This window comes from Solenopsis invicta, chromosome 4, assembly GCF_016802725.1.
Source record: "Solenopsis invicta isolate M01_SB chromosome 4, UNIL_Sinv_3.0, whole genome shotgun sequence".
NCBI lineage: Eukaryota > Metazoa > Arthropoda > Insecta > Hymenoptera > Formicidae > Solenopsis > Solenopsis invicta.
This window is the reverse complement of record NC_052667.1, coordinates 19,970,848-19,997,402: the sequence shown is the minus strand read 5'-3', so window position 1 is coordinate 19,997,402 and position 26,555 is coordinate 19,970,848. Positions and strand designations below refer to the sequence as shown.

At 30.2% G+C, this 26,555-nt stretch overlaps 2 protein-coding genes across 4 annotated transcripts in view; both read left to right on the top strand.

Annotated features, from left to right (window-relative positions):
- The first annotated feature begins 1,442 nt into the window (after positions 1 to 1,442).
- LOC105202983 (F-box/WD repeat-containing protein 9) overlaps positions 1,443 to 26,555 on the top strand; it is a 35,572-nt gene continuing 10,459 nt past the window's right edge. The window contains exons 1-6 of one of the 3 annotated variants that reach the window (XM_039448030.1): positions 15,224 to 15,481; positions 15,562 to 15,724; positions 15,869 to 16,001; positions 16,089 to 16,342; positions 24,837 to 24,978; positions 25,649 to 25,811. In XM_039448030.1, coding sequence (XP_039303964.1) covers positions 15,948 to 16,001; positions 16,089 to 16,342; positions 24,837 to 24,978; positions 25,649 to 25,811 — 613 coding nt within the window. In that variant the 5' untranslated portion in view covers positions 15,224 to 15,481; positions 15,562 to 15,724; positions 15,869 to 15,947. Of the gene's footprint in view, positions 1,547 to 15,223; positions 15,482 to 15,561; positions 15,725 to 15,868; positions 16,343 to 24,836; positions 24,979 to 25,648; positions 25,812 to 26,555 lie in introns of those variants that run through there. The other 2 variants (XM_039448029.1, XM_039448031.1) reach the window with 2 other exon arrangements.
- Positions 12,288 to 14,756, top strand: LOC120357610. Its single transcript, XM_039448454.1, has 4 exons — positions 12,288 to 12,354; positions 13,827 to 13,891; positions 13,976 to 14,170; positions 14,545 to 14,756. The coding sequence occupies exons 1-4, from the start codon at positions 12,288 to 12,290 to the stop codon at positions 14,689 to 14,691; spliced, it is 474 nt and encodes a 157-aa protein (XP_039304388.1). The 3' UTR covers positions 14,692 to 14,756.

Sequence of the window (26,555 nt, the reverse complement as noted above, 5' to 3'; positions counted from 1 at the left end):
CGACAATTTTTTAAATTACGATAATGTAGAAAACATTTCAATTTTAGATTTAGATAATAATGTACAACATATAGATAACATACGAGTAGGACCGGAATGTGATAGTTTTTTAGAAACATTATCTGTGGAATGCGCGCAAGAAATTAAATTAAAATGTTTGGATTTTTATGTTACGGCAGTTCGAGAAATGCTAAAACGTCTACCTTATAACGATGAATTTTTTAAACAATTAAATTTTCTAGATCCTAAAATTGCTCTTTATAAAGACGGTAGAAATAAAATTAAATATTTAACTCATATTGCTAAGCAAGTTGAACATATTAATATATCAGATTTAGCTTTCGAGTGGGACATATTACCAACGAGTTTTGACGAACAACAAAAAATACAGTTAGCTTCTCTACCAATAGATGAAATGTGGAATAATGTATTGCAATGTAAAAATTTTGACGGGGAAAAGATGTTTCCAAATTTACAATTATTAGTTGAAGTAGTCCTTTGTTATCCTCATTCCAATGCCGAGGCTGAAAGAATATTTTCTATTGTCACAGACGTAAAAAGTAAAAAAAGAAATCGATTGTGTAATAATACTCTTTCCTCAATTTGTGTAATTCGATCAAGTTTTCAAGCTAAAAACATTAATTGCTTTACATTTCAACCTGACGTGAAGCATTTCGAACTGCATAACACGCAAAATTTATATAAAAATCAATGCACATCTGATAATGCTTAATATTTTTTGTATTATTTTGCATAACATTTTTTGGTTTTTACATCTAGCCCATCTAGCCTATATTTTCTTTCTGCATGCTGCACATTATAATTTTTATTATTAATTTTTATTTTATTTTTCAGAGTTTAATTATTATAAGATATTACATTTTTATTTTGGTTTTCAGAGTTTATTTTTTATGCATTATTTATACATTTGTAATAAAATATGCAATAAAAATGTGATATAGTAATAAGTATGTGATAAAAGCCAAAGATGCAATATTTTATTTTGTAAATTATTTTTTATTTATGTTATTAAATATGTTTATGTTAAAAATGTGATAATGTAACATGTTAATTTTGTATTTTTAAAATGTATTTTTTTATTGAAAACTGGTAAGGTTTTTGACAGTTTTCCTTACCCTTGCAACAAATGTTGGTTTTCTTTAATAATTCTGCCAAAATAAATATTTTATTTTAAATCTTTATTTGTTTTCTTGAATTATTTCAGCTCCCTTTCCCTTTTTTTCAGCGTATCTTTAATTCTATTATTATTAAATATAGATTAATTTTTAATAAATAATAAGTTGCAAATTTATTAAATTTTCTATAAACATTTTCATATCACTATGTACGGGCGATCAACAGCACATCTTTTTCTTGATATTACGTACGTTACTGTTACCGTATGCGCCGCGCATGCGCGAAAAACCGGGCCGAGCTCACATCACTGAGTCACGTAGTCCTAAACTGCATAGTAGGTATAAGACCGTTAACAGGCTGCAACGTAAAGCCAGAGTTTAATGAGTGATCACCAAGGTGCAGGACAATAGTAAGTAAAACAATGCTTTTCCCGTTATTATATATACTGTCTTGTTACTGACTTGTTATTAGCTTAATTTATGGTTCATTATTTACATAAGCGGTCATTAATTTCTTCCACGTGCATATGCGCATGCATTCATATAGAATATATACGTTACACGTATATGAAAATATAAGGAGAAAAGGACTGCATAGGCAAGACATTATTAATCGCTTGTGTATGTACATTGAAAAAAAAATTATTAAATTTTAATAAATGTTTGTTTGTATATTTGCAAGAAAATATTTACTTGCAGTACGTAATTATTTAGTCAATTAAAGAAAACTGATAATTAAATTTAATTAGTTGTTCTTTTACTAAATAAATATATATTTATATTTAGTAAATATTTTCTTAAAAATACAAACAAATACTTATTGATATTTAGTAATATTTTTTTTTAGTGTATAGAAATTATTAGGTGCTCCAATTAATTTTGAAGGATTTTTTTGCGAAAAATACACATCTATTTAAGAGAAACGTTAAATTATAATTTATTCAAAATAGTGTCTATTGCTAGCTACAACTTTTTCCCACTTTTCTGGCAATAAGTGGATTTTGTGATAAAAAAAAAACGTTTTAAACTCACAAAATTCGTATCATGATTTTAAATAAGAGACAAAATTTCTTCATGCATTTTGCGTTGTGTGTGTGAAGCTGGCACATCATTTGGTGGAAAATCACTAAACATTGACAGTTCTGAGTTTATTTTCAATAGTTCTACAGTTCCTGATAGATAAAACAAATAGTTCTGGCCTTTAAAGCGAAAAAAACGCATAGGACAAAGTGAGGTGCCAGGTTCACGCAGCACCTCAGTTTGTCCTACGACATTTTCCAGACCGAATTCTTGTAGGATTTTAAAAGATCTATAGTTCTAGATGAGTTCTAGAAAGAGTTCCAGCGTTTAACATAGTTTTTTTATTTTTTTTCATTTTTTTTTTTATAAAACATTAATGTTATAATATTATAAAATAGAGTTCCGTGTGCAAAAAAATATTTTTCCTACAGTTCTCAACATAGTAAAGCGCGTTCCAAAGAGTTCCGGGCGATTCCGATATTAGTTAATTAACAAAAAATTAATAACACCCGAAAAAGTCGATTTTCCGCACATATAGGTGAGGTGCTGGACTTTTTCGAAGAGTTCTGTGTACGAAAAAATATTTTTCCAACAGTTCTCAACATATTGAAGCGCGTTCCGAAGAGTTCCGGGCGATTCCGATATTAGTTAATTAACAAAAAATTAATAACTCCCGAAAAAGTCGATTTTCCGCACATATAGGTGAGGTGCTGGACTTTTTCGAAGAGTTCTGTGAACGAAAAAATATTTTTCCTACAGTTCTCAACATATTAAAGCGCGTGCCGAAGAGTTCCGGGCGATTCCGATATTAGTTAATTAACAAAAAATTAATAACACCCGAAAAAGCCGATTTTCCGCACATATAGGTGAGGTGCTGGACTTTTTCGAAGAGTTCTGTGTACGAAAAAATATTTTTTCTACAGTTCTCAACATATTGAAGCGCGTGCCGAAGAGTTCCGGGCGATTCCGATATTAGTTAATTAACAAAAAATTAATAACACCCGAAAAAGTCGATTTTCCGCACATATAGGTGAGGTGCTGGACTTTTTCGAAGAGTTCTGTGTACGAAAAAATATTTTTCCAACAGTTCTCAACATATTGAAGCGCGTTCCGAAGAGTTCCGGGCGATTCCGATATTAGTTAATTAACAAAAAATTAATAACTCCCGAAAAAGTCGATTTTCCGCACATATAGGTGAGGTGCTGGACTTTTTCGAAGAGTTCTGTGTACGAAAAAATATTTTTCCAACAGTTCTCAACATATTGAAGCGCGTTCCGAAGAGTTCCGGGCGATTCCGATATTAGTTAATTAACAAAAAATTAATAACTCCCGAAAAAGTCGATTTTCCGCACATATAGGTGAGGTGCTGGACTTTTTCGAAGAGTTCTGTGAACGAAAAAATATTTTTCCTACAGTTCTCAACATATTAAAGCGCGTGCCGAAGAGTTCCGGGCGATTCCGATATTAGTTAATTAACAAAAAATTAATAACACCCGAAAAAGCCGATTTTCCGCACATATAGGTGAGGTGCTGGACTTTTTCGAAGAGTTCTGTGTACGAAAAAATATTTTTTCTACAGTTCTCAACATATTGAAGCGCGTGCCGAAGAGTTCCGGGCGATTCCGATATTAGTTAATTAACAAAAAATTAATAACACCCGAAAAAGTCGATTTTCCGCACATATAGGTGAGGTGCTGGACTTTTTCGAAGAGTTCTGTGTACGAAAAAATATTTTTCCTACAGTTCTCAACATATTGAAGCGCGTTCCGAAGAGTTCCGGGCGATTCCGATATTAGTTAATTAACAAAAAATTAATAACTCCCGAAAAAGTCGATTTTCCGCACATATAGGTGAGGTGCTGGACTTTTTCGAAGAGTTCTGTGAACGAAAAAATATTTTTCCTACAGTTCTCAACATATTAAAGCGCGTGCCGAAGAGTTCCGGGCGATTCCGATATTAGTTAATTAACAAAAAATTAATAACACCCGAAAAAGCCGATTTTCCGCACATATAGGTGAGGTGCTGGACTTTTTCGAAGAGTTCTGTGTACGAAAAAATATTTTTTCTACAGTTCTCAACATATTAAAGCGCGTGCCGAAGAGTTCCGGGCGATTCCTATATTAGTTAATTAACAAAAAATTAATAACACCCGAAAAAGTCGATTTTCCGCACATATAGGTGAGGTGCTGGACTTTTTCGAAGAGTTCTGTGTACGAAAAAATATTTTTCCTACAGTTCTCAACATATTGAAGCGCGTGACGCTTCTTCAAGTGGACCAGATTGCAAATCAAAACAAAATCAAATAAATATACACGAATCCGATCCAAATATTAAATTAGATGTTGAAATGGAACAGGAATTATTTGAAAATAGTAACTCCTGTCACAATCTAACATCAATTTCTAATACTGAAGTAACAGATAATTCTGCTACAAGTAAAGCAAATTCTACCGACGAATCATACAACTACAGTGTTAAAGTTCATTCAAAATCAATTTCAATATCAGATTCAGCAACCTCAAATGAGACATGTTCACTAAATTTGAAAGAAAATTGGATGGGATTGGCGGAACATTCCAAAAAATCTGGCCACGTTAAAAAGGAAACTTATTTAGACAAATGTCCTGAATGGGACAGCATAGAGTCGCATAACACAGTGTGTATTCCCATAATAAAAAATGGAAGTATATGTCAACCCGTCAAATTAAAAAAAGAAACTATAATGGTGCGCAATACGTGCGCTTTTGACGCTCTCCTCCATTGCACGCTGCACATGATAGGAATGAATTCAGAATATAAACAAATTGTGCAAAACATAAAAGATTGCAATTTCTTGCAATTGGCAATAAAAATTATAAGCAGAGGAAAAATCACAAAGAATGAGTATGTCGAAAGAGCTTCTTTCCTCGCTAGCTTGTCACTGTTCCAACAAGAAAATTATACTAGACGATTCCAATCCTTAGATGCAATGTGCAATGCTGCTCATCTAGCCGAGTATACATACGCATTACTGCCTAGTCTAAAAAGACAAAAAATATGTCTTTCATGCCACTATACGAATGAAAGAAAGTTTACAGCTATAAGCATTAATGTAAACATACTTTTAACAAAAGGATTGGGGTATATTCAAGATGCAATCAACGACACGTATGATACCAAACAAACATGCCCAAAATGCCAAAATCAATGTAAAATAAGTGAAGAGTACGGGCCGCATGTAATAATAGATACAAGCGTTTTAAGTGATCCAAATTATATAAAAAGTATTGGATTAGAAACGAAACTGTACAATTTAGAAGGCATTACCAAAAACGTAACAGTGGGAAATAGAAAATACATTCTACGCGGAATTGTCAATTATATCAATAATGCAGCCCACTATACTGCCATTATATACACGACTACATCGTGGTACGAATATGATGATTTAAAGTCAAAAAGACAACAAGTCTCACCTCACGACACAATCACGCCACACGTACTATTGTACGCCCAATTATAAACAAATACAAAAACTGGATCGTACGTACACATGAAAAACGTAACGTAATAAAACGATACGTTAAAAAAAAACGTAATAAGCACATCCCAATCGTAACAAAAAAATCTAAATAAAAAAACCAAATCATTAAAAATATAAATCCGATCAGAAAAAAAGTATTAAAAAAAATAAAATCCAAAGACAAAACAAAAAGGAACCATAATCTCGTCACGTCCACGTCGTTGGTTCTGGGAATACGCTAAGAACGAGAAAAGGGCAGCGTGTGATATATCCGAAATTACGACAATAAACAAAATTAAATACCAGTCAAAAATATAAAAAATGACACTAATCGAAAAAACTCCACTAAAATTGATTGTACACAGAAAAACACAAAACATATATTTTATTCAACAAAAATCCTAAAAGTCAACCATCGTCTCACTCATAATTACGTATATTTGATGGATAGAAATTTTTTTATAAACAATTAATAATATTAGCGCACAGAAATATTCGGAAGAGATTTCAATACGTTGAGAACTACAAGGAAAATATTTTTTGGAGCATAGAACTGTCGACTTTCGACAAGCAACTTACTTATATTTCGTGTACATCTCTTTATCGAAGGATTTACTATTTATAAACAATTAATAATGTTAGCAGTCAGAACTCTTCGGTACGCGCTTTAATATGTTGAGAACTGTAGGAAAAATATTTTTTCGTACACAGAACTCTTCGAAAAAGTCCAGCACCTCACCTATATGTGCGGAAAATCGGGTTTTTCGGGTGTTATTAATTTTTTGTTAATTAACTAATATCGGAATCGCCCGGAACTCTTCGGAACGCGCTTCAATATGTTGAGAACTGTTGGAAAAATATTTTTTCGTACACAGAACTCTTCGAAAAAGTCCAGCACCTCACCTATATGTGCGGAAAATCGACTTTTTCGGGTGTTATTAATTTTTTGTTAATTAACTAATATCGGAATCGCCCGGAACTCTTTGGAACGCGCTTTACTATGTTGAGAACTGTAGGAAAAATATTTTTTTGCACACGGAACTCTATTTTATAATATTATAACATTAATGTTTTATAAAAAAAGAATGAAAAAAAATAAAAAAACTATGTTAAACGCTGGAACTCTTTCTAGAACTCATCTAGAACTATAGATCTTTTAAAATCCTACAAGAATTCGGTCTGGAAAATGTCGTAGGACAAACTGAGGTGCTGCGTGAACCTGGCACCTCACTTTGTCCTATGCGTTTTTTTCGCTTTAAAGGCCAGAACTATTTGTTTTATCTATCAGGAACTGTAGAACTATTGAAAATAAACTCAGAACTGTCAATGTTTAGTGATTTTCCACCAAATGATGTGCCAGCTTCACACACACTTTTGCGTTTGTCCATCAACTGACATTGAAATATACACAATGCTGAATTGTTGTCTACTGTTTCTGCTGTAGAACGGGTGCGCGAAAGTAACTAGCATGATAAAAGGATAAATGAAATAAAAAACTAATAATAAACTGTCTCAAAACTTATAATTATCCGATTCGTCTCGGTTTACCCTATATGTAAATATTTTAATAATAATATACTATTGTACACGCAAATATCTAATGTCAGCTCAGCTTTATTAGTATTATTTTATTTTGTTGTATTCAATTAAATCAATCCTCTTTTATTCTAAGAGTGGTACAAATTGTTTATCAATTAAAAATGTTTAATATTATTTAATAAATAAATAATATATAATAATAAAATATAAACGGTATTATTAATATATATTATATATTAGCAAAGATCTAAAAAGATAAAGATGTAAAAACCTTTATATTAATATGTGTATACATATATTCAAATTGTGTATTAAAAAACAATGTATGGAAGCATCAATTATCATATTAGAATTATCACATTAAAAATGTACAAATAATTGAAGCACCAATTGCTATAACAGATAACAAATTATTTCAATATTTAAATATTAATATGATAAATTTTGAACAAATAATATTTTATGCGCTTTTTTCAAGTTATTATGCATTTTGATAATATTCCCCAATCAGCGCACAATATTTAAAAAATGTTTTTAAAAACATTTAAAAAACATTTATAAAAACATTAAAACTAATGGGTTAAGTGCCCTTTTTTTCATTAAAAAAATATTTATTTTAACATTAAAAAAAAATGTTTTTCAAATATTATAAAAACGTTTTTAAAACATTTAAAGAAAACGTTTATTAAACGTTAAAGAAACGTTCTTTTTAACGAAGCATAAATGAGCAAAACAATATTTAAAAAAAAGCTTTTGCAATAAAAAAATTTTTCAAAAACGTTAAAATTAGTGGATTTACACCCCTTTTTACATTAAACAATTTTTTTTAATATTGAGGATTTTTTCTTAAGAATTTTTTTCTCGGAGATTTCCACGCGGTCACCCATCCAAGTTGCGACTCCGGTGAACGTTGACTTTTATGATCGCTGCGAACTGATCCCTCGTGATGATCTGTAAACACTTTGTGTTTATGCATGTATATCACTGATAGATCAGGTCAATATGTTATCAAAAAGACGAAATATATATAATTAAAGTATATTATTTATTTAAATATATACAAGTTAATTTTTTACTGATTTTCATAGATGTGATTAAAACATTTTTTAAACAAATTTTAAATTTAATAATAGTTCAAAAATAAAGAGCTTAAATGTTAAATAAATAATAAATAAACATAATTTTATAGAGATGAAAAATAAGTAAAAAAATTAATATTAAATAAACATTTAAAAAATGCCTACTAAAATTATTTTTTCAATTAAATAATTTATGAAAAATAATACTTAAACAATATTAAATAAATATTTATGTTTATTAAAAAAATGTTTATTAAAAAAAATAAAAAATAAATATTAAATTAATATTCAACAAACGTAAAATTAATGTTTTTGAAATTGTTGTTTCAAATAAAAAATTAATATAAAATAAATATTAAATAAATGTTAAGTAAATGTTAAATTAATGTTTTTATAAACAGTTTTTTTAAATAAAACATTAATGTAAAATAAATATTAAATTAATTTTGAATAAATGTTAAATTAATGTTTTTAAAACATGTTTATCCAAATAAAAAGTTAATGTGAAATAAATATTAAATTAATGTTAAATAAATGTTAAATAAACGTTAAATAAATTTTAAATAAATATTTAATAAATATTTAATAAATAGTTTTGTTATAATGAATTGTACAATGAAAAATTAATATTAAATAAATATTAAAAAAACATTTAAAAAATATTGTGTGCTGATTGGATCTATAAGTCTCTCTCTCTCCATGAACCCTCACGCGCGCGCGTGTGTGTTTATACTATAATGGGAATAATTTCTTGTAGTAATACTTATAATATTATTACAATTTAGATCGGATTTCATTCCACCACGATGAAAGTTCCAAGTTTTCTTTGTTCTTGAACATCCATTCCTTCATGTGTTTGTACATCTATAAAAACATTTTCAATTTACATGTTAGAAAACACAAGTATTACATATAAACACTTAAATATAAAATACTTACAAAGGTTTACAAACCGGGAAATGAAAAAAATTCTGAAATTTTGTGTACACATAGAGTTCATCCTTAGTACAAAAATATTTTTTGTTCGTGCCTAATTTCAGGTTAAGGAGGTGAAACACCTTTTCGAAAAAAATCAGTTTTCTTCTTTTCAAGCGAATATTGTCGAAACTATAAAAGAGAGAAAAAAAGTTCTGAATAAAAGTTGAATGGCTCGAAGAGTACTTTACAACTATAATTAAAAAAATTTTTTTAAATTATTTTTGTACTTCTCCTACCACTTCACATTTGTTTTTTAAAAATTTTCAAATCTTTTAATGACAGAATTAGAGCTTACTTTTATACAAATCCAACCATATATAACATAAAATGTTATTTCGATGTACCATTCTTGAAAAATAACAAACTCCTTATATATGCATACTATCCCAGCAAACACAGTAAATAATAGTTATATAACTTGCGTGTGTCACGTTATATAACGAATTTTTACATTCTAGCAATATTGTAGTTATGTAAAATTGAATTGTTGATATTACAACACAATAATTTATAACAGTCATATAACTGCCGTTTATCAGGTTTATATAACAAACATTTCATTTTAATAATATAACTGTTATAAAACTGAATTATTAATACGACTCCTCCCTGCCAAAAATGTGCGATTAAAACCGATTAAAACGGAATCCTTTTTAATTGATTTTAATCTGTTTTAATCGATTCAATCCACGAGCGGATTAAAAAGTAATCGGTTTTAATTATATACGAATCGTAATTGATTTTAATATCGCTTTCGTGAATTATTTAAGTGTAATGCATAATATATAAATTTTTTAAAATTTTAATTCATTTGCATTAAGACTCCTCAATACTCTCAGCGACCACGTTTCAAAATCCTGACATTAGTAGCAAGAAATGATATGCTGAAACGCTAAAAATTCTTGCGTGCTATTTTTTAAATAAAAAGCTATTTTGATAAAATAACATTGTACATCATTTTTACTAATTTGTAAAATTGTTCGGAAACTATTTTTTTCTTGACGGTTGTCAAGAATTATTATAATTGCCAAAAAAAACATAGCTTTCGGACAATTTTACAAATTTGTTAACGTGATTTATAGTATTGTCATCAAAATATCTATTTAAAAATGGTACATAAGAATTGTTAGCGTCTCAACGTGTCATATTGCATTAAAATTTGATTTAATTATAATTTATGAAATTCTGTAATTTTGAATTAAAATGGATTTAACAAGTGAGTTCTGGCGCCACCACTAGGTGGCCACGCCGTGGGAGATTTTCTCGTGAGTCGAATGCGGCCACATGCGTTATATCTAGGCGTCACGGCGGCCGACTCCCCAGCTTATACTTCAGTGAGACTTTTAGGAGTTGCTTATTGTAACCTCGAGACGAATACTCGCTCTCACTTTTTTCAAACATGATGTGTATGTGTGGAACGCTGTTCCATATAAAATTTTATATTTTTATGTGTAATTTGTATTGTAATTTAATTTTATACTTAAATGAAATGTTTAATTCAAATTTAATCTTTTTTGTAAATTAAACATTTATTACATTTACATTAATGTATTCTGTTTTAATAAATCTATCTGGGTTTTGATTGGGTTTTTATTTTCAATCCATTTTAATACTATATTTTCGGTGCAGAAATCCCGATCGATTCGGATTACTTTTTTTTTATCGGTTTTAATCGTACATTTTCGGCAGGGCTGTATAACAAATATGATACAACTGTTATGTAACTGTTATTTTTCTTATGAGTGAAAAATTACAACTAACATGGACATTACATGTAACGCGCATGTTATATTGCGTGTTACTTTCGATTTTATTTTATTAACATTGCTGTTATGTAACTGTGTTTGCTGGGATATGTACCCGTTTATGCACTCGATTTTTCCGTGTTAAAACGCATTCGTCTCATACGTTAATCGCGTATTACGTGAAAGAGCATTGAAGGCAAATTAGTATAGTATAATGAATATTAAAATAAGAATTTATTTAAATAATAATAATAATAATAATAATAATAATACTTGAAAGAATAAAATATTAATAAGTTTTTGAACTCGACTAGTAAAATCAGTAAAATATTTTTGGCAATGTTCCCACTAAACAAAATTACGTTTAAGAGATGTTACAGCGATATCACATTGTGGCAGTGCGATGTTTGAGGGTATATCTCGAAAACATCTATGAAACATGTCGATAACCCGGAATGTCCTACCTCATTTACGTTACAAATGAGATGTTACATTTGTGACATTCCTGGAACGTTTAAGAAACGTTTAAGAAACGTAGATGTGTTGTCCGAGAAATGTTGCAGTGTACATCGTAAGAACGTTTAAGTAATATTCTTGCGACCAAAAATTTCTTATCTCATTTATGTTCCATATGAAAGATCTCATTTGTGACATTCTTGAGACGTATGTGAAACATTATTGAAACATTTTTATTAATGTTGTATGGACGTTTTATTGATATCAAGGTGACCTTAATTATTGTAACGCAGTAACATTTTGAGTATAACATTGTTTTTGTAACGTCAATGTGACAAATTTATAATTTACATTTTATATAATTAAAAACATTATGAAATAATTATAACATTCATGGAAGATCAACAGAAGTGTATTTATTAATGAATATTGGTTAAATACAATTAATACTTATTAATAAACACACGTTCTGTTGTGTCTTCCATGAACATTACAAATATTGACCTCATTTGTACAACAAGAATAGTGTCCATTTATTTATTTATTACACCGAAAAAATTGTATTCTTGAAATATGTACTTAATATGTCCTCTTAACAGATATAAGAATATTTCCTCTTAAATTAAGAATATATTCTTAATTTGCAAAGATGATCGTCGCCGCCATATGCGCGCTGTGCATCACGTTTTCGATGATACGCATTTGTTCACGCCGCGCTGGATCGTGCTCGCATACACGGCAGACGCAGTCTTTTGTCTACCGGGCTTCCATTTGATTGTTACAATTGAGATCGAAGTGTTAACAGTGTCTCTTGTGTTAGTCCCTCCACACCATGGACAAGGAAATAATTAGTTGGTTGCAAGAAGAAGACTTAAGAGACTTGATTGAGATGTTTACAAGTAAGTACTTGAAATCTTTCAACTCATAAATCCTCTCTAAAAAGTCGATCCTGTAACCTTAATCTTAACAATAGTCGTTATGGTATCGTTATATTTACACAGGTTCTCTCTCTCTCTCTCTCTCTCTCTATATACATACATACATATATCTATCTCAACATATACATCCCCCCCCTCTCTCTGTGTGTGTGTTTGTGTGTGTGTGTGCGTGCGTGCGTGTGTGTGTGTAGTATGGTGCGTTGCACAGCTATTACGTACATACATACATACATACATACATACATATATATTTTTTTTTCCTCAATATATAAATATTAAAGAAGTGATTGTAAATTAAACATGTTTAATCAATCTTTCGTCAGTGCATTTTTAGAATAAAATTACGTTTGCATTTTGACATTATGCTGCAAAATATTGTGCTGTTTGTTTAATGCAGAAATATCAAAAATATTTCACATTTTAAGATAAATTTTATATATTGTTTTCCTAGGTCAAAAAATAAGTTCGGAGCGGCGCGCGGGAAAGGAACGCTTTCGCGTGCTGTGTTTCCCGCTCGCGACGAACCGCTGTTCGCGAGCGAGCGCGCGAGCGCGCGGGAGCACGGCCGTTGTCGAACGGCAGTCAAACGGTCGTTCGAGAAATCAAACGGCCGCTTCCAATGCAAATAAACATGTTTTCGTCAAACTCTGAGGATCCTTCTAGAAGGATCCGGAACAATGGGATTGTTGTTATCTGCCAGTTTCCCGCCGAATCTTTCTAGAAGGTTCCGATCGCCTTTATAAGGCGCGCGTGCTTGGGGACCAGGCAGATGTCTTTTGCACGCCCTCGAGTCTTTAAGTAATCGCGCGTAGAATAATTGTTCGATCGGCTTACACATTCGGATATCGGACGCGAGCGAACTCTCATTGTCGACCCGGGCCTTCATACGGACTTCTCTATTCGATTGACGCTTAACTCTTGTCATTCCGGAATAATAAATATTCTTAACTCCGTTGAACAATCGAGTTATTGACTGTTATTCTACCTCCCGTGTATTTGCCGCGCTCACTCGCGAATGCTCGCTGCTCTCGCGCACACTAGGTCAAAAAATAAATAATATGAGAAGATTACTTGCTTTAAACGAAGAACTAATAAAAGAATTAATTCCTCAGATAGGATTATGAACAAGTTTTCTTTACAGTTGGAAGCGTTTAAAATTAATAGGTGCCAGCTATTCATGGAGAGGTATTATTTATTAAAAAAAGAAAATTTGCAAATAATCTACACGTTGATATGTAGAGGAAGGACGGAGGTCGTAAAATAAATTGTCCTTTATTAATTAATACACACACACACACACACACACACACGCACGCACGCACGCACGCACATATATACTTGTATTTATAGTTAATTATGTATTGCTTAGAATTGTTATTTGCAGGCTTCTAAGGAAATTCCTTCAATAATAAATGACAATATAATTACAATAGAATCTGCAGACTGTATAGATATAGAATCTATACCTATTGTTGAAATATCTAAGGAACTAATTCTGGTAAAATAATATCTACGCCTGAAATTAAATGAAACAACTCAAGTGAAAAATTCTTATATTAAACTTATTTTCACTTTTTTGTAGAGCCATTCTATTGAACACACAGATTTGAATTTAGAAAAAACGCTTTCTGTTTCTAATCCTGATTCAACCCAAGAAAAAAGGAAGCGATTCAAAGAGACAACAGAGAAAGGCACATCAATTTCAGATTCAATAGAGCCGACTAAATATAGCCGACACATACTTTCTTTTAAATCATCTGAAGAATTAGCAACTTTAGTTCGTATTATTTTAATTGATTTTTCTCGTGCTTAATTTGAAACTTATAACGAATTCGATGCACTAGTGCACACTGGTGCATCTTAAAGTCGTTGTACATTGATTTAATTTAAAAGTAAACTGCAAATACATCGACTGATAATTTCTAATATGTATTTTATTAAATAACAAAGAAATATTGAAGATTTTGTAAATTAATTTATATATTTATACTGAACACTCATTTACATTAATTTAAATACGTTAACTTTAATATGTGCAGTGTGCACTGGTACAGTTTAACTAAATTCGCTACTATAGATGTGCATTTATATAAATTTGTTATACATATTCAGTGATAATCACTTTTTATTTTTTTTCATGTATACTTTTAGGACTTCGAGGAACTACTAAAAAATCACTCCTTAAAAAGTAATGCCGCTCTTGAGAATTTAAAAAAAACGGGAATGCTCACAGATTCAGATAGATCTGCTATAACTGAAGCTGTCGCTAATACTCTTCTCCATCTGAGACAATTGTAAATGTTAAATTTCTAAATTTTTCCACGAAATAAAAGCAATCTTTTGAATTTTGTCTTTTGTTTTTTTTTTTTTTAACAGACCAACAGCTTCAGAGTACAACATTGCAGCAACTAAACTATGTGAGTTGTTTCCGTGTGAAAGTAAGGTAAAATTTACAAACAAAAAATTTATAAAATTATATTTATTTAATTTATTTTTTAATTGTTAATGCATTTTTATTTAAAATGTAGGAGTCGTATTATTATCCACCTGTAGGCAGACATAGGAATGCGTCAGGAAAACTTCCCGATAAAATAAAAAATCTTAAATATCAATTTAAGAAAAAAGCTGCTAGTTCTTGGACACCTAGCTCAATCTAAGTCTTATTTTATTTCAAGTAATAGTCAAATTACTCATTCTGCAAAATTGACAGGTAATTATAAATTTATTGCTAATAAATTTATAATTGATGAATTCAGAACTTTTTTTAATTGCTCTATTTTATTAAGATTTCACAAAAAAAGTTGTCATCATCTGCTTGGTATTTTTCAGGAAGTTGTGATCCAAACAACTCCGCAATTAAAATTGCAATCTCTCGCTTGAAGTATGACAATATTGAATCGTGGCCTGAAATATTGCACAGTTGGTCAGTGACACATCCTTTACGCTTTGAATATTTAAAAAAAAAACCAGACCGATATCGCAACAGACAGCAACATCTTCTGTCCGACAGTCACAAAAGTCCGATACCTTTGTGAATGATTATTTAAAGAATTGGGGCGTGCTTGCACTGCCTAATGGATATTTACTGGTGAGAAAATTGAATGCTCTTCCTCCTTTTTTGGTTTCTTTATTTTCAAATTTAAATACACCAACTGAATTGATTTGTAGATTCAGCAAGATTTTAAAGAATTATACCCTGGAAGAGAAGATGGTTTAATTTCAAAGTGGGATTCGACCAAAGAAGTCCTGATTGATCTTCTTAATGCTGAAATTGCCAAATCAGATGAATATGGCAAGAAATTATTGACAGATTTGACTGCTGCCAATACAGGTATTTATAAAGACTATTTGTCATTCAAAAAAATCGTTTCTCTTTGCGTCCTCCTTTGAATACGTTTCACTTTTGTAAATATTTATATTATATACGAATTGTCTTGTATGTAACCAACTTAATATTGTAACTATTCCATTTAAGTTTTTTAGACAATGACGTTATTTTATTTCATTTACTGCCATCGTTGTGTTGTAAAAGAACAAGAGGTGCGAGTGTGTGCATGCCATCTCTCGCAGAAGCCAGAAGGCCAAAGGCCTTTATCCTGCATGTCCTTGTAATTACCTTTCGTTATAAATATTCCTATTTTAATGAGACAATTATGAAGTACGTGAGCTCACTGTTTTCTAAAATATTTTTACAGATTCCGGGGGATTTGAATCGTCAAGTCAAAACATATAGCGAGTGGCTAGCAAGTCGTGGCCTGAGTTTACAGCCGACGTTGTTATTTGTTGGACCTTCTTTATCGAATATCACTGCCAGTTATGTTCAAATAGATACTGTGCGGTATGAGCTTCGTACTCCATTAAAAGCTCTAGACACATGCTTCAAAGCGTTTCATGCACTGGATGCTGCATACCAAGAAGAGTGTCAAGCAGTCTGGCTTTTTATCCAGAGGTATTTTTATGATATATACCTTAAAGAGGATTGTAATATTCCTCGAGTGACAAGTGTGCTAAGTTCTTTAAAGGGATTGATTTCGAAAAAAATTTAGTATTAATATATAAGTATTAAGTATTATTAGTATTTAGTATTTATATATATTTAGTATTTCATATTACTATTACTATTTCATGTTATTATTGCTTTACGTTTTTGTACTTCAACATGTATATTTGTAAGGATTGCCATTTTCAATTGCCTTCTATTAATGCCTTCTATTATGTTGTCATTTACGGATAATTCATTCGTTATAATGTTTATAGTGTATATAAATGCGTTCAAAACGGTTGTTCTCGAGAGTACAATTCGGTAAAATCTTTCAAAAAACATTGGAAAGATAAACATTCTGCCCACATGTTTCGTGAAGTGCCTTTACAGACTTTTCATCAGGAGCATTTGGCGGAACATAATGAAGAATTAAACTTTAATATAAGAAATGTCGTTGAACCAATTGATTGGTGATGTAAATGAACAGATTGGAGACATGCGTATTGTTGCTATTACTGCTCTTGATTTTAAGAATGCTGTATTTGAATCATCAAGAGCTTTAGTTGCTAAATTATATGCTTCCAGTACATTGAACAGAACTCACGTGCAGGAGATAATTGAACTTATTTCTGATTTTTTTTCTGACAGTTTTATTACAATTCTTAGATTTAAAACTCTATCTATGTTACAAGCTGTTGAACAGGAACCAGGACAGAACGATCTATAGCATTTGATCGAGATGTTTAATACACTAGAAAATGTATTTCAAGGCTTTGAGACTGAGACACAAAGAGTAAATGCACTTAAAGCAAGTGAATCTTATATATGTCCTCAGACTTATAGAATTGGAGTTTCAGAAAAAACGGTAAAAGTTGGAAATTTTGTTGTTTTGAAACCAATAGAATTGACAGGTCAACACATTCCAATGACGTATGTTTTGAAAAACTTCCTGGAATTACCTGGCGTTTTTGATGCTATTTTTGCTAATATTGAAAATCTTAATAAATTTACTAATATAATTCAGAGTCCTTTGTGGAAAAATATTAAAAAAATCCTATTTCAGAGACCGTTTAGTATTACCCTTGTTTATATATTTTGATGATGTTGAACCTGATAATCACACAGGGTGATCATAGTCTTGGAGCATTATACTATCAAATTCCTTGTATTCCTCAGCACCATATGTCTACTCTTGAAAATATCTTTGTATCTTCTATATTTTTATCAGACGACAGACATTTAAACAATGGAAACGCTTTTCGCCCTGTTATAAACGAACTCAAAGATCTCCAAAACAATGGCATATTAGTGCATACAGCAAATGGCAATCAGACAGTCTATTTTTGTTTCTGCTTGCTTCTTGCTGATAATTTAGGATTTCACTCTATTACTGGGTTTACTGAATCTTTTAATGCAAATTATTATTGCCGTTTTTGTAAAGAGCATAAACTAGTAATGAGAAAACAAGTTAGAGAAAATGTGTTGCTCTTACGTAATAAAGAAAATTATGAAACTGATATCCTTATTAATAATGTATCATTAACTGGTATTAAGAATCGATGCGTTTGGAATGAACTTCAAACCTATCATGTGATCACTAATCTTGTTGTAGATTTAATGCAAGATATTCTGGAAGGTGTTTGTCATTATGATTTTTGTGCTCTTTTGGAGGAAATAATTTTTGTCAAAAAATATTTTACTCTTGAAACTCTCAATGAACGAATACAAAATTTTGATTATAGCTTTGATATAGGTAATAAGCCTTCTGTTATAATATTTGATAATATTCGAGGACAAAAACTGAAAATCTGCATCAGAGATGTTATTTTTTGTTCGAAATTTTGGTCTTATGGTTGGAGATTTGGTGCCTGAGGTAGAAGAAGTTTGGCAGCTATACATTTGTTTAGTTCAAATATTAGATATAGTTACTGCTCTATTTGTAGACAAAGACTTAACTACGTATCTCGCAACTTTGATTGCTGAACACCATGAATTATATTGCAAATTATTCTCCAAGGCATTGAAACCTAAATATCATATCATGATTCATTATCCTAGAATAATGAATCTTATTGGTCCTTTTATTCATGTATGGTCAATGCGTATGGAAGGAAAGCATCGACCAGTGATAAAACAAGTAGCTAAGGCTACAACTTGTCGGAAAAACCTACCGCTAAAATAAAATGATACAGTGGTCAAGAAATATTTACTCAGTCTCTCAGCGCGTTTTTTGTCCAAGCGGGGCTTACAGCGCGATATAATCTTTCATTCCAAACAAAAAATTCTGATTGATTGCTATAATTATAATGATTTTCAATACATTTTACCTCCTGCCAGTGAGAACTCTGTAGCAGTTTATAAAGAAGCAACTATTTGCAACATTACATATAAGAGAAATATAGTACTTGCAATAAACTTTCAAAATGACTTGCCCCTCTTTGGATTATTGCATTGGATTGTAAAACCACCGCTAATTAATGATAGAGTAAGTTTCATTCTCTCTGGTTTTAATACTGTTGGGTTCAATAGCCATCTGCACTGTTATAACACCAATTGTAGAGTGGTTCTATCAAGAATATCAAAATCTTATTTCTTTTTATCCTACTTTATGTAGAACAGGAGCTGATGGAAAGTCATATGTAACTTTCAAACACGTTCTGTAATATCCTTCCTTTTAATCTTAGATTTAGATTAAGTGATCTATTACATTATTTTAGTAGTTGTCTCAAAATTATTATTTTCAAACACCTTATTAAATATTAATAACAAAATGCTGTTTTTTAATTAAGGGGTTTTGAACCTTTGCTTACAATTTTATAATATATGTAGACTTATAAATTAAGTTAAAAATGTTATATTAATGTAAATAAATATTGTAACTTTTCAAAATTACAAAAAATAGCGAATGTTTATTTGTACAATTGTTTTGTGATGTCTAACAAAATAGAGAAAATGTTAAAAATATAAATAAATATTGAATATTATATATAGGAAGAGCAATTTAAAATTGTTCAACTTTAAACAAGGGAACAAAATGTATTAATTATATCAATTTTTTATTTTTAATTCATAATATGTTAATACAATCCATTTTCTTGTTCTGAAATTAAATATCTTTAATTTCATATTTTTAATATTAAAAATTTATTTCTATTTTTAATATTTTCTCTACTGTGCTACTCAACAATTCCAAATACGAAAACCCCATTTACTATATATATAAATAATCATTTTTAAATGAAACTATATGATGTTTTTTTATGACTTTTTTTATTATTTTGCATATAAAATATTAAGGTAATATTGTCAAAAATCAATAATTTACAAGATATTGAAATTATTGATATATTTATGTGTGTGTGTGTGTGTGTGTATACTACCTTAATATTTTATATGCAAAATAATCAAAGAAATCATGCAAAAACATCATATAGTTTCATTTAAAAATGAATCATCTCTATATAAGCTCATAAAATTAAGATTTTACAAAAATCAATTTTACCATTATTTGTCCCTCTTAAAACTATGTAATTTTTGCCTGAAACATTTTTTCTCTAAAATGAATTGTTCAAGAGATATTTGAGGTGTAGGACACCCCAATTAAGAATATGCTTTTTAGAGGTTTTTCCTCTTAAATTAAGAAAATCCTCTTGGCGCGTATTTTAGAGGAAAACATACTGTAGTTAAGTGGGATATTCTTAAGTTAAGAATACAATTTTTTCGGTGTAGTACCGGTGCTATAATTAAACTGGTCTATTTTTAAATTTCTATTTACGTTTTAAAATGTCCATGATTATTAATGTTTTTATTTCTTTGTTGCCTTTGCGACCCATCCAAGAACATTTTGTACCCAATTTATTAGTAAATATTATATGTAATCCAAATTTTATTTGGTCTTGGAGAGTAGTGCTTCCTAATAAATAGAAAAATGTTTCCTACGAAGAAAAATATACATACAGATAAATATACAATTGTTCGGGCCCTTTTTGGTAAAAAATTGAGCATCCAATTCAATGTCTATTTTAGTATTTTAATTTCAATTAAGTTTAGTTAAAAAGAAAAAGATATATATATATATATATATATATATATATATATATATATATATATATATATATATATATATATATATATATATATATATGTACACATAGCTAATATATTTTTGTAATGTATATATTTCAGTAGCATTGGCATATTTAACATAGTATAATGAAATTAATAAATGTTATAAAATAATCTTACAAGGAAACACAGGGAAGTGTTCGCCTCAGATTAAAACGAGTTTTTAATATGTTGTAGTACAGATAAAAATAAGAGACACGTATTTTTTTATACGTGCCCATACGCACTTTAAGGGGGTGAAACACCCCTTTGAAGAAAATCGGTTTTTTTCTTTCGAAACGTATGCCGTCGAAACTATAAGAGATAGAAAAAAATGTTTTAAATAAAAGTTGAATGGCTCGAAGAGTAATTTATAACAGCGAAAAAAAAATTTTTTTTTTAAATTCTTTTTAATACTTTCCCCCACCACTTACCTATTTTTTTCAAAATTTTTATTTTTTTTATAACCAAAATAAAGCTTATTTTATTACGAATTCAACGGTATATGATAAAGTTACGATACAACATTCCCATTTTCCAAAAATAATTAAAAATCTCTTTATACGCACGGTATGCGCACCCGTCCGCGCGTTCGTGCGCTACGGAAGTGACTCCCTTCGATTTCGACGTGCCTTTAATATGTTGTACAGATTAAAATAAGGGACACGTATTTTTTACACGTGTCCTAATACACTTTTAAGGGTAAAACACCTCTTTGAAGAAAATCGGGTTTTTTCTTTCGAAGCGTGTATCGTCGAAACTATAAGAGATAAAGAAAAATGTTCTCAATGAAAGTTGAATGCATGTTTTTCTCGCATAAAATGACAAAAACATTTTGAGGACAGTCTGTGTCTAACATGAAAACGCAGACATTGAGAAAAACATTTACTACAAAATAAAACGACACTACACTAAAGAATTACGGTGTTGTAAGACATTAATTTCTTGTTTAGAAAATAATATGTAATTAATATAAGTTAAACATTTATTTACTGGTCTACATGATTCAACTAGAATATTTGTTCTCTTCAATATTTTATAAATAAGGAGACTTGGATTACAAAAAATTATTACTCACACATTCCATACCTTCACTATCTAACGCCAGCTCATCAACTAACAACAAGAGAACTAAATGTTCAACAAGAGAACAAAATTTCCTATCTTGAAATAGAATGTTTACGTCTCGGCAGTATTGACATGTATAGATTCAAGAGTTACGTATGTAAGGAAATGACCCACGCGCCAGTAGCGTGGTTATGCATATTTCTACACTAATCGAATTTAATAAACACATTAATTGAATTGTATAAATGCAGTATAAAAAATGAAATTTCTAACTAATTTTTTAATTAGTTTTGTGTTAGTTTTCTTGTTGTTAGTTGATGAGCTGGCGTTAGATAGTGAAGGTATGGAATGTGTGAGTAATAATTTTTTGTAATCCAAGTCTCCTTATTTATAAAATGTTGAAGAGAACAAATATTCTAGTTGAATCATGTAGACCAGTAAATAAATGTTTAACTTATATTAATTACATATTATTTTCTAAACAAGAAATTAATGTCTTACAACACCGTAATTTTTTAGTGTAGTGTCGTTTTATTTTGTAGTAAATGTTTTTTTCAATGTCTGTGTTTTCATGTTAGACACAGACTGTCCTCTAAATGTTTTTGTCATCTTATGCGAAAAAAACATGCATTCAACTTTCATTGAGAACATTTTTCTTTATCTCTTCTAGTTTCGACGATACACGCTTCAAAAGAAAAAACCCGATTTTCTTCAAAGGGGTGTTTCACCCTTTAAAGTGTATTAAGACACGTGTAAAAAATACGTGTCCCTTATTTTAATCTGTACAACATATTAAAGGCACGTCGAAATCGGAGGGAGTCACTTCCGTAGCGCAGAGTGCGGACGGGTGCGCGTATCGTGCGTATAGAGAGGTTTTTAATTATTTTTGGAAAATGGGAATGTTGTATCGTAACTTTATCATATACCGTTGAATTCGTAATAAAATAAGCTTTATTTTGCTTATAAAAAAAATAAAAATAAAAAAAAATAGGTTAATGGTGGGAGAAAGTATTAAAAAGAATTAAAAAAAAAATTTTTTTTTCCGCTGTTATAAATTACTCTTTGAGCCATTCAACTTTCATTTAAAACATTTTTTTCTATCTCTTATAGTTTCGACGGCATACGCTTCGAAAGAAAAAAATCGATTTTCTTCAAAGGGGTGTTTCACCCCCTTAAAGTGCGTATGGGCACGTATAAAAAAATACGTGTCCCTTATATTTATTTGTACTACAACATATTAAAAACTCGTTTTAATCTGAGGCGGACACTTCTCTGTGTTTCCTTGTTAGTTCAATCCAGTTTGAGTAATAAAATTGCTTTTGAAAGCTTTTCTTTCTATCCATTTACATTATTTTATCAGTTCAAACCTTACGAATTTTATATCGCAGGTATTCAAAAAGCAAGAAATAAAAAACGTAGATTATTTTTACCATTTGTTTTTGTCCGTCGTCATTATTCTTTAATGTCATGTCATAATCGAGTAATTTTTGCAATTTCTTAAATGGTTTTTTAGGTTTAATAGATGAAATACAACTTGAACCAGATGTTGAGAGCAATGGAACTGGATTATTTGTATTGTTTAATTGCGCTAAAAATTGGTTCCGTTGTTCCAATAATCGGATCTATATAATAAATAAAATTTTATTATTATTATTAAGACACTATTAAGTGAGATTACTTAAAATCGACTTATATTGTTTAGTGATTTAATTGTACCAAGGATTATTAAATCATACCTTCAATAATTATATACTCTTCCGAGGCAGTATCCGGTTTGTTTTGACTCACATTTATTGTCGTTTCAGCCATATTTTCGAAATCCTTGTCCAAATGTTGGTTTCCATCACTAATTAAATCTAAATGTATAAAAAATTACATTACTAAAACATTACTTTATTTGTAAGTAAAAAAATGAGGTTAAAGATTTATAAAAATTATATTCATTTATTATCATACCATTTAACAGCTGCATAGTTTCTAAAGGCAAATCTATAACATCAGTTATTGATGAAGGTGGTGTCATTCGTGAATCTGAATCGTTATCATCTAAATTATTTACTGTAACTGGGTGGGATTTATTTTTTTTTCCTTTTTCCTCGGCCTAATTGCGAAGATGATTGCGATTCTGATGTATCGGTTCGAGTTTTTTTTTGTACAACATGTACAGCTTCTTTGTATGAATCTGTAATTACAAATTATTTTATTATTTTATTTTATTTATTCTTTTTTATTTTAGTTTTTTATAGAAATATTTGTATTTTAGATAGTTTGTATGTCTTTTCCGTAGCCATAGTCATAAATATTGGGAAGTAATGATTTGATATATTAAATACGAAAGTCATTCTCATTTAAAACGTATTTAACTAAGATGTTATTTTCTTATTAACATTTATGACAATACTTACCACTTTGCAATATTAGTTGTACTGTGTATTTTTGCCAATTGTCTTTTGGGTGTTCTTTTCGTAATATATATTTCCTAGCATTTTTTTCTGGCCATTTGCACATTGTTTTACCACTTGTAAATATCAGCCATGAGGTTGGTACAACTTCTACAGCATTTAAATCATTATCTGTATCGATAAATTCAATTATTGACCAGATCTGCAAAACATATAAACGATTTAATTTTTAATAAAAATATTACTATAATGTTATAATATGATATACTTGTATTAACGAAAAAATACCGAAATTATTATTTACAATTACATTATGATATTTTATATCATTCTTGCATATGAATCAATGGCATAATGATAAAACCATCATTGTAAGGAAATTTCACACATTTCACTTTAATGTCGTGAATATTAACTGTACACAAATCATGTGATAAATGTTGTGTTTGCTGAATATTAAATAATTCTGAGGAACAAGGTGAATTGAAAAATGGTTTTGATTCAATGAACTTTCTTCCCGTTAGAAAAATTTTTGAAGTTCTGATTTCTTTATAAATATTTTTGATACAACATACACTATTGTCTTCTAACATAACGCAACTATCTTTATCATTTGTGCTTAGTTCAAACTTTTCAATGGTGACGGTTTTGTAGAATATTAAATCTCCTTGATTAGTACATAGGTGACGTAAAATTGGATACATTTTATCATGATCATTACTTTGCACATATTCTTGTTCTTTTAACCTATTACAAATTTGTTGTAAAGGATTTCTAGAAGCTTGAATTGTTTTCTTGATTTCAAATAAATAATTCTCATATTTAAAGCAACTAAAAGTGTCAAGTGGACTATGTTGCAAGTTACGTTTTCTTTTTTTTTTTTGAAGAAAAATGGATGACCAGAATACGAGCACGAATGCACGCAAGAAGAATACCAAAAAGAACATACAGAAAAACAGCAAGAAGATCATAGAAGAACAGCAAAAACAACAGCAAGACGAACTGTCACTGCAGGATCTACCGACTGAGGTTTGCATGGAGAAAAAAAAACAGTAACCTCATTACTCAGTCTCGTGTTTCACGTACACGCGCGTATAAGTTCCTTTTTTCTACAAATTGCCGTTGTCACTTAAGACTGGTCTACAATGAGTTGCAAAGTGTAGTTGCGAATCGCGAGTGGCTAGTTGCCAGTCACAGATTATAAATAATTTCAACGTCTAATCTGCATTTGAATATCGAGATTATCGAAAGATGCAAATTGAATGTTTGGTTAAGCGAGACATGTGAGTACCAGACGTTCAAGATATCACTACCGAAAATTGTCCTACCACAAATTACATTTGTCGTAATTCTTGCCGCGCTCCGCCACGCTCTTTCAATTCACTTTATAGGGTTAAGATGGTGCGATCGCCAGTTGCTGTCGCCAGAGTTAAAAGTTGGCCAACTCTCGTTTGACAACCGCGACAGCCGGCGCCACCGGAAATAGCTAGTTGCCATTTTTTGCAACTGGCGATGAAGCGTTTGCAACTTATTGTAGAACAGCCTTTATTGTCGATCCCGTTACTAGTTGTTTATCAACGGAGGAAAGAATGTTTAACCAGTGACGGTATTAGACGCTCCCTCTTCCTCTGTCTTCCACCCACAATGTTGCGTTTATTTCGGACGTGTGTTTAATATTTTTATTTTGCCTGCATTTCAGATTTTTCTGCATGTATGCTCTTTTGTGGATGCGGAGACCTTGGCACACAGTTTAAGCCTTGTGTGCAAAAAGTTTTATAAAATTATAAAAGATAACTTATTATGGAAGTATCAAATTATCCGTACGTGGCCGAATGCTCGTTACAGTCCGTTCTTGTTTCCAAGTTAGTTTGAATTGATATTACCCTTACGCATTGCATGACCACACTCACACTTTGTATATAGTAAATAAAACACCATCTGTGTACCGTTTCAGCAGGTGTACTGTTTAAACTTAGACATGCACATACAGGGTGTTTATTAATGGCTGTATACACCTTTTACTGTAAGAGGTGAATAACCGACTTCACTCCATATAAATTACATAGAGTGTAGTCGGTAAGTCATAGTTATAAGGTGCGTTCTTATGGTAAAAGGTATATAAAACCATTAATGAACACTCTTTACAGGTTGCAGATCACTTCCTCACATCGTGATTACACTTTATCTTGTAACATTTCACACTTGTTTGTCTTGAAAAGATAACCAAAATAACACAAGTTTCATAAAATATATTATACATTTTTTATTGATAAAAAGTCAATCTTATTTAAACAGCTCTCCAGTAGATACTGCAGTTTTGTGTTCACTATATTTATACAGATATAAGTTTCAGTATCACATTTTATATAACATGAAAGTTGCATTAATGTTATAGTTATATTACAATTTCACTCTTTTTCAAATGTAACGATAATGGTATATTTATATTATCATATAATTAATTACTTTGTGTACAACACCTACAATATGGTTCCAATGTTTAAATTCTATATTGAATATCACATATTCGTTATGTTAATAATATATACATTTGCGTATTTACATTACATAAAAGAAAGCAATACTTAAATACAAGTATAATAATT

What these genes read in the sequence shown, in the direction of transcription:
- LOC120357610 (XM_039448454.1), top strand. Translation starts at nt 12,288, where the DNA reads ATGGACAAGGAAATAATTAGTTGGTTGCAAGAAGAAGACTTAAGAGAC. An exon ending in CTTGATTGAGATGTTTACAA is followed by an intron (nt 12,355 to 13,826) that starts GTAAGTACTTGA and finishes TAATTACAATAG; the next exon opens with AATCTGCAGACTGTATAGAT. An exon ending in CTGAAGAATTAGCAACTTTA is followed by an intron (nt 14,171 to 14,544) that starts GTTCGTATTATT and finishes GTATACTTTTAG; the next exon opens with GACTTCGAGGAACTACTAAA.